This window comes from Lagenorhynchus albirostris, chromosome 1, assembly GCF_949774975.1.
Source record: "Lagenorhynchus albirostris chromosome 1, mLagAlb1.1, whole genome shotgun sequence".
Taxonomy (NCBI): domain Eukaryota; kingdom Metazoa; phylum Chordata; class Mammalia; order Artiodactyla; family Delphinidae; genus Lagenorhynchus; species Lagenorhynchus albirostris.
The window spans coordinates 36,044,635-36,056,865 of NC_083095.1; the positions used below are offsets into that span (position 1 = coordinate 36,044,635).

The 12,231-nt window shown below is 36.8% G+C and overlaps 1 protein-coding gene across 7 annotated transcripts in view; it reads right to left on the reverse strand.

Annotated features, from left to right (window-relative positions):
* The window catches only part of FUT8 (fucosyltransferase 8), a 314,298-nt gene that overhangs the window by 11,799 nt on the left and 290,268 nt on the right, over positions 1 to 12,231 (reverse strand). For all 7 annotated transcript variants that reach the window (XM_060141031.1, XM_060141067.1, XM_060141048.1 and 4 more), the window contains 2 exons: positions 11,013 to 11,259; positions 7,045 to 7,221 (listed from right to left, as the gene is read on the reverse strand). In XM_060141031.1, coding sequence (XP_059997014.1) covers positions 7,045 to 7,221; positions 11,013 to 11,259 — 424 coding nt within the window. The remainder of the gene's footprint in view (positions 1 to 7,044; positions 7,222 to 11,012; positions 11,260 to 12,231) is intronic.

Below are 12,231 nucleotides of genomic sequence, written 5' to 3' on the forward strand. Positions count from 1 at the left end.
TATTCCTGCCTTCCCCTGCCCACATTTAATGTTTTTTGATATCATATTTTACATCTTTTTGTTTTGTGTATTCCTTAACCACGTATTGTGGATATAGATAATTTACTACTTATCTTTCAAGTTTCCTACTAGCTTTACAAGTGGCTGATCTACTACCTTTACTGTATGCTTGCTTTTACCAATGAGATTTTTCCTTTCATAATTTTCATATTTCTAGTTGTGGTCTTTCCTTTTATGCTTAGGGAAGTCCCTGTAACATTTCTTGTAAAGCCTGTTTAGTGGTGCTGAACAATTTTAGCTTTTGCTTGTCTGTAAAACTCTTTCTCTCTCTTTCAAATTTGAATGGTAGCCTTGTGGGGTAAAGTATTCTTGGTTGTAGGTTTTTTCCTTTCATCACTTTGAACATATCATGCCACTCTCTTCTGACCTGCAAAGTTTCTGCTGAAAAGTCTACTGACAGTCTTATGGGAGTTCCCTTGTACGTAACTAGTTGCTTTTCTCTTGCTGCTTTTAAGATTCTCTCTTTATCTTTTGTCATTTTAATTACAATGTGTCTTGGTGTAGACCTCTTTGGGTTGATCTTGTTCGGAACTTTCTGTGCTTCCTGGACCTGGATGTCTGTTTCCTTTCCCAGGTTAGGGAAATTTTTGGCTATTCTTGTTTTAAATAAGTTCCCTACCCATTTCTGTCTCTCTTTTCCCTATGAGATCCCTATAATGTAAATGTTGGTATGCTTTTGTTGTCCCAGAGGTCTCTTAAACTGTCCTCACTTTTTAAATTCTTCTCTTTTTTTTGTTCAGCTTGGGTGATTTCCACTACTCTGTCTTCCAGTTTGTTGATCTGTTCTTCTGCATCATTTAATCTACTGTTGATCCCTTCTAGGGTATTTTTTACTTCAACGATTAATTATTGCATTCTTCAGCTCTGTTTGGTTCTTCTTTACCCTTTCTCTTTGTTAAGTCTGCCACTGTGTTCATCAATTTTTCTCCCGAGTTCATTCAGCATCTTTATGATCATTACCTTGAACCCTTTCTTGGGTAGACTGCTCATCACTTTGCTTAGCTCTCCTTCTGGGGTTTGTTTCTTCATTTGAAACATGTTCCTTTGTCACCTCATTTTGCCTAATTCTCTGTGTTTATTTGTATGTATTAGGCAAGTCAGTTATGTTTCTCGTTCTTGGAGAAGTGACCTTATGTAAGAGATGTCCTATGGGGCCCAGCTACATACTCCCCTCTGGTCACCAGAGCTAAGGGTGCCTTGTATGCGGGCTGAGTATGCGGGCACTTCTGTTGTGGTGGGGTCAACTACTGTGGGCATGCTGGTAGGTAGGGCTAGTTCTCATCCCGGTTGGCTGCCAGGTCCTGCCTCATGTGGAGGCTGCTAGCCGTTGGTAGATGGGTCTGGGTCCTGACACAGCTGGCTACATGGCCTGGGAAGTCCCAGGGCCAGTGCCAGTCCACTGGTGGCTTGGGCTGGGTCCTGGTGTGCCTGGTTGCAGGCCTGCAAGTCCTAGGGTTGGTCTTGTGCTGCTGGTGGGCAGTGCTGGGTCCCAGTATGGCTGGCTGTGGGGTTTGGGGATCCTAGTACTGGTGCTAATCAACTAGTGGGCATGTAAGCCCCTGGTTCTAATAGGCTAGAAGGAGGACTCCAAAATGTTGTTTGCCAGAACCAGGGTCCCTGTGGTAGAATGAGCTTCCCACTGCCTGCTGCCAGTATATGTGTCCCCAGGGGGAGTCCCAGTTGCCTCCTACCTCTCTAGGAGGCTCCAACCTGCTTTCAAATTTGGTCACTGAGCTTTTCCTTTAGAATATAAACATCATGATTAAACTTCATTTAAACTTTTAGTTTAGAATTTGTGATAACTGAGACTTGTCTCCCTTAACCCCCATAAGCACCATCTTAACAAATAATGGTGACAGAAAACCATTCTAATACATTTATGAAAGCAAATTCCTTGTAGATGTCCACCAACTAATATTGTGGTAGTCCTGAGAAGATATGTGTTAAAAAATATTAAAACAGGATGTGTTTAAAAAGTCTACTATATGTTCAAATGATTCTACTCTGAATTAGAGGTTTAATTATACTCTAGTATAGAGTGAATAAATTTTCTCAGTGCATGAGACAGATCAGAGCTAAGTTGTAAACTTTCAGAAGTTACATGCAAAGGGGATAGTCATTGTACCTACTTTATATAATGTTTTAAGAATTAAATAAATTAAGCAATGTAAAGTGCTTAGAAGAGTATCTGACATGTAGTAAATGCTCAATAAATCATTAACTGTGATTGTTAAACATTCTTTCCCCATATATTCACCTGGTTTTATCTCTTACTTCCCTCTTAGATCTCTGCTCAAATGCTGCCTTATTAGTGAGGAGTTTGGCAATCCCTATCCCTTTTACTTGCTTAATTTTTCTCTATGGCTCTTACTATCACTGAACATAATATATATTTACTGTTTATTTACTGTCTGCATTCATTCCCCACCTCCATCATCCCTAACTAGAATGTAAGCTCTATAAAGAGAGGTATTTCATCTGCTTTGTTCACTCTATTATTCTCAGCACCTAGAAGAGAATCTGGAATATAATACAATACAAGGTCAACAAATATTTGTTGAAAGAATAATAGTTCCTATTTATAAGCCCTGAGGCAGCAGGAGTCAGCTTACATGTCTTTTTCCCACACAGTATTTCCCAAAGGTTAGGACTATGCCTTATTTTCCTTTGCATCACAGCATCTAGCACTCCACACAATGCTATGTGGATGAATACATGAACAAGTTAGTGCTACCTATGTCTGGGACGTTTTCCTAATTCCCTAACAGCTGCTTCAGATTTCTCTTCATTCCACAACCTCCAAGGCGTTTTCTCTCATAGCCTCTAGTAATGACTGTGAAGAAAAAGTCTCTGAGCACTGTTTCAGTGATTGGTATTCAGTGTTCAGATCCATTTGGCCTCATTATTTTTGACATTTTGCCCTCCTCAACTTTGAATCAGGGAGGTGAAGGAAATGTCACATTTGTTCTGAAAAGAAAACCACCAAAAAAACTTTTAATGTGATTCCTGTGAAGATGCAGATCCAGTCATGGGACAGAAACAGAAACAAATAAATATGAAAAGGCTGGAGGGTGGAGGAGGGGGGAAATCGTTAAAACACACCAGTACAGGTTTTATCCTAGAATAAAGACTAACTCTGTCAGCATGGTTTGGGTGCTCAGTGAAACAAACACAAGAGGGATCCTTTTACTGAGAAGTGATGGGAACATTATGCCCTTCCTACCTTAAAGGTCTCTTCCTGGAACCAAACCAAAAGGTCACCTAAGTTCCTCAGGCCTTATCTCTATATGCAAAAGATAGTTTGATGAAGGATACTGAGTGTTGAAAAACAGAAACAAAGTGAATAATGAGGGAAGGAGATTTTGTACTTCCAATAATGAGCATGAAACTTTCCACACAAACATGCTTCTTTCTTGTCTTATGCCTACAAGTATGCCAGCAGAAGTCTTCCACTGTGAGGCTGCAGAGATTGGCAATGATTAAAAAAAATATTTTTTTCTTCTTCCATCTTGCAAAAATTTATTTTTTATCTCACCCACAAAGTTGTAACTTGAAAGTATAAACTAACATCAAATTTTCTTTTGTGAGGTCTTTCTCCAGACAGGGCGATACTCCTCTTCTTGACTTCACTACCTAGTATACAACTCCTTCAGGACAATTATATAATGATACTGATTATTTGTTACCCGTATACCGCCTACCAGTTGGATATGCCCTGAGATAAGGAGCCACATATTATCTTTTATTTCTTTGTGTATTCCTAATGCCCTGTAACTGTCTAGCATATTAGATGTAGTTCAAAAAAATAGTGAAGAACTTTACCACTATTGCTGATTCTTCATTTCACATGGCAACCAAATGCTTTACAACAACTTTTAAACAAATTTCCTTACCTCTATTCATTTAAATGAACCTAATTTTAGGAAGAGCTTGTCCAGCATTTTTGATAAAGAGCAAACTAAATATGTAAATATTTAATCTGAGAGATTTTTAATGGCTTGTTTTTTCTCCTGTTTCACTCCTAAACCCAGTCTCCACAATCTTAGAATACAATGCTGGATAGACAACTTTAATAGTTCTTACTTCTTTGCCAAAGATTCTGTGATTTAAACACTCTAACAGTGAATTACCTAAGAGAGAGATCTCCACATTATCAGCAGCTGTCACAGTCACTAGGATGCTGGTGCTAAAATCTCGTGAATGAACTCAGTCTTAATCTAGAGAGACCTGAGGTGTAATACTAAGCAACAAAGCATTAACTACTAATCTTGACCCCTTTTACAAAGAATAAGCTAGTCAGAAAAATGGTTTCTTCTCTAACTGTACGAATACTATGCCTCATTTAAGTTTAATTCTCCATCTCTTCACCCTCTTGAAGCAGAAAAGTCTTATAATCACCTTGGATTCCATATACCTTGTTGAAAAATTAATTCATGGTTTGGTCTCCTAAAACAATAACAGAAGTTTTATGATTTGCTTAGGTATCAAAACCAATCCTGAGAGGTCAAAAGCAGAATTAATTCAGAGTGGAAAAAACTTTTAAGTAAAATAATGAAGGAGAAAAACGGTATTTAAATTCCTGAGAAAATCCTTGAAATGACTCAGAAAACCAAAGAATTTCCAAAGAGGAAAAAAATATGCACAAAATGCTATTGCTACATTTATAACAAAATGCTATTGCTACATTTATAAATGCTATTGCTACATTTATAGCCTGGAATACCATGGAGAGAGGAGTTACTAGCTTCTGACCACACACACACACATACACAAAAGAAAAAATCAAGCTTTACAATTCTTACAATCCAAGTAGATACTACTGCCATCTGTACTATAAGGGTTGCTTGGTGTAAAAATATCATGCTGTGCTATGGATCACTGCTGTAAAATATTCATATCCTTTTATCTAAATACTTCCAAGTCCAGAAATCTAGATTAAGGAAATAATATGGATAATTTCAGGCATACCTCATAGCACTGGAAATTGGAAATAACCTGTCGAATATTAAGAGAATGGTCAAGTAAGCAATGGCATTTCCATTCAGTGGATATGTAGTCACTAAAAAAAGAGATTTACAATGACTTTTTTTAGCAACCTGGGAAAAGGGATCTAGTGCTGTATTAAGTAAAAAAAGAGTTCAAATTATATAGTATATGATAAACTACACAAATGTATAACTACATAAATGACTGAAGGGAATATGTTGATATTTAAATAGTTGTTGCCACTGAGTAATGAGACTGTGGGTAATATTTTTTCCTTGCTTGTATACTTACCAACTCCATATTTTCTAATGAGCATGAATTATTTTGCCAGTCAAGGGAAAAACTTATGATGCATTCAAGAACAAGTCAAAGAGTAAATAAAGTAATACTTTAACATTTTTTCAACTAAGCTACAAATTCAGTCTGATATTTAAAAATGAAGGACTAAGATGAACTATTTCTACTTTGTTTCTCTCTAATAGGTCTGTAATATCAAACTGGAAAAATATTTGTGAAAATTTTTTCTTGTTTTATGTCCAAATGTTCATTTAATCTCTAACTCTTATACTTAAACAAGAATTATAACTATATAACTTGGCTTATGTTTGGCTGATGAATTTCTTGGTCTTTTGTTTGTTTGTCTGTGTGCACGCTCACCTGCGTGTGTGTGTGTGTGTGTGTGTGTGTGTGTGAGAGAGAGAGAGAGAGAGAGAGTGTCTGTGTGTATAATCAATAGAGGGAGCCTTAAAGAAAAAGCAATTTATATCAGGTTAATTTAGATTCTTAAGAGGTAGAAATAGGGTTTAAATGATTATCTAATGATATGGATAAATACCTGCATTATAGTATTCATTCCAGATTTGTTTTTCTTCCCAACCCCCATTTGTGACATAAAAGAGGGATTGAGAAATAAATTAATTAAAAGTCAAAAAGGTCAAATGATAACTGCTAATAAAATGTTTTCAAACAGATAGGACTGAAATGAACATAATTCAATACTTACTGGGCACTTACTAGAACTAGGTATAGTTTCTAAAGTGCTTATAACCTAGTGAGGGAGACAGAAGTAAGCAAGTGCTAAATACTAAGAGGAATGCACAGAGGAGAACCACTTAGTCAAGGATTCAGGGATGATTTCTGGAGTAGATGGTATTACTCTATAGTAGCACTACTCATACTGTATTGTAACTGTCCATTCCCCTACTAGATTGGGAATTCCTTGAGAGCAGAGAGTGTCTTGCTTATCATGGAATCCCCACCACCTAGCACAGTGCCTGAAATACAGGCAGGCGGGCTCAATACAGCTCAGTACAAGTTGGCAGTCCTTATTATTTCACTTACAAAACTCATCTTCTGATTTTTTGCCTTTTTAAAAAATATAATTTCCAAATTCCAGAAATTTTTATAAGATGAAAACTTACATCTTACACATGGTTTCAGTTGCCTGTGATTGTTGGTGAAGATAGTAAGAGCAAAAGGGCAAGCACCTACCTGGTGTGTTTTATTGCTAACAGTCTTTTGAGTTGGTTAGTATGATGGACTAAATGTTTGTGTCCCCCCAGAATTCATATGTTTAAGCCCTAACCCCCAATGTGATAATATTTTGAGGTGGGGCCTTTGGGAGGTACTTAGGGTTAAATAAGGTCATGAGGGTAGGACCCTCATGATGGAATTAGTGCCCTTCCTTACAAGAAGAGACACCATTAAGCTTGCTCTCTCCCTTCCAAGCACATAAAGGTCATGTGAGTATATAATGAGATGACTGCTGCCTACAAGTCAAGAGAAGGGGTTTCAGAATGAAATCTACACCTTGCTGGCACCTCACATATGCTTTGATCATAATAACAGTTGCACAAGTACACAGTTGTTTGAATTTAAAACCCCCAATAATCAGTAATAACATTCATTGTAACAAGAATCACAAGTCATGGGAATTAAGGATTCCTTTCAACTGAAAAGAGATGGTTCACTCTAGAATCATTAGTTCATCTAACTTACTTTGTTTTTGCCTCCTTTAATAAAGAAGGGTCATCTGTGGCCAAATATACTCTTTTTTTATCCACTTGCATTCTGCGAGCAAGAAGCTGAAAATGTTCTTCAACATGTACCATGTATTCCTCAATGGGGTGGAAGGCTGCTTCTGTTCCCACTTTGTCTGTGCGTCTGACATGGACTCTGCGGGGGCAGAGGGAGAAAGTCAGATTCTGCTGATAATGTTCTGATCCACTGAGTACTTTTAGGGTACTCAGCTTTATACCCCTATTCATGGTGGCATTATGGACATTTTAAACCAATTTTTCTTTCATTTTCACCATTAGAAAAAATAAAACCAATACTTAAAAAAATTCAAACACATATATTCTAAATATATTTGCATATTAATACAAGGGGAATTAGAAAAAATAAGTTAAGTCTTTGAAGAATGCTTTCTTATAAAGAGAAGGTAATTGGCATAATAAGGAATAAATGGGAGATTCCAGAATTAGACGGCATATAAGGCAGCAAATACCAACCAGCCTTCCAGAAAAAACTGGATATAATTTTTAATATATTTGACAATAAAGGATGCCAAGATTCACAGTTGTTATTATGGAACATTAAATATATCATTTGTAATGTTTTGATGCCAAGTTTTCTTTTTCTTCTTTTTATCCTGTACTGTCACTGTAATGCCAGCTTGTTGAATTTAAAGTTGTGCAAGGAAAACTCAGACCTGTATGGATTCTTCCTATAGCACAATCAAGGCAAGGCAAACCTTTTAAGAGTTCTTACTATTTTAAGTTCATGGAGCCATGCCAGCCTTTTTGTTGTAGGCATAATGAATTTCCTTTCCCGGCTTTTTACTCTATCAAACACAAGCAGATACTGATCTCATCTGTCCTATTTAAGGAAAGCTCCAAAACTGTAAAACTGGGGACACAGATTTACATTGTCCTGCACTGAATAAAGGCATTGACTTCCAACAGTATTTTAATGAAAACAGGAACAATAGTTAGAGTTTGTTTTCATAAGTAAAAACACTACTTAAATTTGCTCTTCCCACATCTCCCCTCTTCCCAAATTACTAAACCACTATTCATATGTTGGAAAAGAAAAAAGGTAGATTTGTTTCCTTTAGGTCACAATATGTGGGCATGTCTTAAGTCAAGCCTAGGGCCAGCTTTTTATTATGTATCTGGAGTGAGGGTTTAACTTCACTGGAGTTACTCTGACATCGTGGCTGTTCTTTCCTTTGCATTTCAGCTGATAGTCCAGATGTGAACACTATCGTATGAACACCTATCGTATCATCTTTTCCTTCCCACGTTCTTCTTAGTCACTGGTTCTCTCAGGAAATTTGGAATTGTTCACTGTGCTTCATGGAGATGAGATAGGGCGGAAAGAACAATTCCACTGAATTTCAATGAAAAGTTTCATGAGAAGAAACACTATTTGAAACTCTGATTTTACTGTGTTCTTGTTTTAGCTCTACTATTTAGAACAGGGGTCAGTAACTTCTATACATATGCAGACTAAGAAACAGGGAAGAAACGGGGTAGGAGTATGAAAATAAAGATAAAAACAAAGGAGAGCTATAACAAGAAGGAAAAATCAAAGGAAGAGTAGCATTTGACATAGTGGCAGAGTACTACTAAGCAATTTTCTCAATTTTCCAAGTATTCCTGAAATTAGGCCTGGACCAATAATTTGAGAGAGGACCTTAATGGAATTTTTATGGAAGAATCAGAATGTTAGGCCTGTGAAGGATATTAGAAGTCATTTGGTTTAATGTAACTCTTTCATCTGACAGTTAAAGAAACTGATGTCTCTGAAGATATTTCAGGGAACAAAATGACAATATAAGGCAAAGGGAGGCTGGTTTCTTTCACATACATTTTAACACAGTCTTTACAAAAGTAAAAGTTATTTGTGTACTTGCCTGATTTTCACTATCTATCAAAGCTCCTCCAGGGCAACGAATCTGGTTTTATTTATTCCCAATTGCACCAAACACAACAAATGAATGAATGAATGGATGATGGGCAGACAAAAATCTAACTGTTTAGTATTGTGTAAGTAGAAACCTTAGATACTACTATCTAACCTAGCATTTTGTTTTGTTTTGTTTTGTTTTAATAAATGAAAAAAGAGTGACAATTAATGAAGGCCCAGAATGACCAAGTAAGTTGTCCAAAGTCACACAACTTGTTGGTGGTGGAAGCCAGATTGGACCCCCAGATTCTTGAACTCTAATGCACCCCTCTTTCATTACAGCACACTACTTAAGTGTGCAAATAACTTAGCTGTCTGCGGTACTTCAAGTTTCTATATTTGGCCAATTCTCAATGTGGTGGATACTCCATGAAAAATTAATAAGGGTAGCTTTCTGGTATGTAAAACGACAGGAAGTCCAGACAAAGTTAAGCAGGTGTAAGTCCTGGTTTTGCCTTTATAAATCCTGGAACTTTGGGAAGAGATTTTCTTTCCTTAGTTTCCTCACCTGTAAAATGGTTATCTCTGCCCACATCACAGGATTGTGTTACAGAATCAATGGGATAATGCAGTTGAAGTTACTTTGGTAATGTAACTACTATAATGTATCTTTCTCCATCTTCCAAGATCCTGTTCAAACACTGCAGCTATGAAGCCCTTCTTGGTCCTTTCTTGGGAAATGGAAGTGCATTTCCCCTCCCTCGACCTCTCATAAAACTTTTTATGCTTTCTCTCAGGGCATTTATCACATTCTACTCATATAATGTTAGTTGTGTAAGTCTCTTTTCCCATGGACTGTGAGGAGTTAGAGGATCCATTAAAAAAAATTTAACCTCTGTCCCCCACAGTAGCAAGTATTCAATAAACATTCTGCAGATAAGTGAATGAATCAACACATGTATTAATATTAACCAATAGCTGACTTTATTACAAACAATAGAAGCTGCAGAATGCCATAGTCTAGCCTACAGATCTATTTTCAGGAATTACTTAAGCATCATCAGTCTCTCTGAAAGGTAATAATATTTTACAGTGTATTTTTTCCCACAGAACAAAAATCCTTTTTCATCCTTATATTATCACATCATCATTTTTAGGGCAGGTATTGCCTTCCCTATTTTACAGATGGAAAAAAAATCAAAGCTCAATAATACTATTATTAAGTAACTTGGCCCAGAATTAGGGAAAAGCCAGGAATATTACTGAGGTCACTTAACTCTCAGTCTAGTATTCTTCCCATTAGGCCAAGAACATTTCCCGTGGTGTGAAATCTGGCATCAGGACCCAGGAAAACTCCTTACTCCACAACTTTTTATGTATGGGTATAGGAGCACATGCTTGTGAGCAAAGATGCTCTTTTGGATTTTTTTTTGCTTCCAGGATTTCCTGATAGATCTCCCTTAACATAAGCATGAGACTGTACATATATACATGATAACTCCCAAGTGGGCCAAGAGATAACTTTAAACAATAATTTTAACATTATCTTACATTACTAATGATATCTTTATTCTCAAAGTAGCTTTCAAAACAAAAAAGAAAACAGAACATCAAAAATGCAAAAGAATCACCAGTGGCAATTAATGAAATCCAAGAATAAGGTGCAATAGAAAAGCTATAAATATGAGAGCTTCATCTCGTAACCCTGTTAGAGTAAGACAGGAGTCATGTATAGCATCTAAAATACTCCCAACAAAATAAGATTTTGCTGGTTTCCCCAGGAGAGACTGTTAATTTCAGAAATATGGTTTTATATATTTGTTGAATGAATAAATGAACAAACGATTAAGGGTGACTAAATTATGATGACTCAGCTGTTCTAAATGAACAAAGGAAGAATAATCTCCCTGTGGCCTAAGGTGAACTCTGGAACCTCTGTTTTTGGGTGGGGCTACAAAAATCACACTATATCTTGTAAAGTTCACACTGTATTGTAAAGGTATGTATCCCTGCTACTACATATCCCTTTTAGGAGGAACAAATCAGGTTCTTACCCAATAACTGGATGTTTGAAGCCTAGCTTCTTGGTGGCCTCTTCTATTTCTTTTTCCAGCCAAGGTTGTGGGCGGATCAAGTATTTGACAAACTGGGACACCCACCACACTGCAGGATCACCATGGACTCGTACAAGTCGATCTGCAAGGTCTTCTGGTACAGCCAGGGGTAAATATGGAGGACGAGGATGAAGACTGTCTACAATGGGGAGCTCAACCACCTGAACATTTTTGTCCTTTACTTCACCTGAGGGAATATCAAAACGTATCATCACCACATTGTATTCCTTGTACAACTACCATTTGACAAGAACTCACTCTGGGTGCTTTTATCTTCACAGAAACTCTAAAGAAGTATTATAATTTTCATTTTACAGAGGAAGTTAAGTAACTTGCCCTAGATACCAGAGTAAAAGTGACAGAGCTGAATTTCACATTCAGGTTGGTCTGCCCCTCAAGTTCATGGCCTTTTCTTTTCTATCATAATGTGCTGCCATATCAACACTTCATACCCCAGATAACAATGGTATCCATTTTTCTAGATTCCATATATATACGTGAATATATGGTACTCTTTTTTCTCTTTCTGGCTTACTTCACTCTGTATGACAGACTCTAGGTCCATCCACATCACTACAAATGACTCAATTTCGTTCCTTTTTATGGCTGAGTAATAGAGGGGTGGGATGGGGAGGGTGGGAGGGAGGCTCAAGAGGGAGGGGATATATGTATACATATAGCTGATTCACTTTGTTGTACAGCAGAAACTAATACAACATTGTAAAGCAATTATAATCCAATAAAGATTAAAAAAAAAAAAAGAAAGGTATCCGGCACTCAAAGCATCTAATCAGAGAATAACCATATCGCCAGTGGACATGGCTCCCTAGGCAAAGGTTCCGTTTTTTATAATTGTTTTTAAAAAATTTTTATTGGAGTACAGTTGATTTACAATGTTGTGTTACTTCTGCTGTTCAGAGAAGGACAAATATTGTATGATATCACTTATACGTGGAACCTATAATTGTTGTTTTTGAATTAGACATAGTGTTCTCAAAACTTCCAGCTTGCCATTATAGCAAATGGCTCTTGCATACTTTCATGACAGACCACGATGACTCTGGAGATATCTAAAGATTACAATTTTAAGGCAAGCATCTCTCTCTTTTGAAGAAAAAAATTTGATAGTTCTAAAGTATTTTTTTTTTCTTGGCCAAAA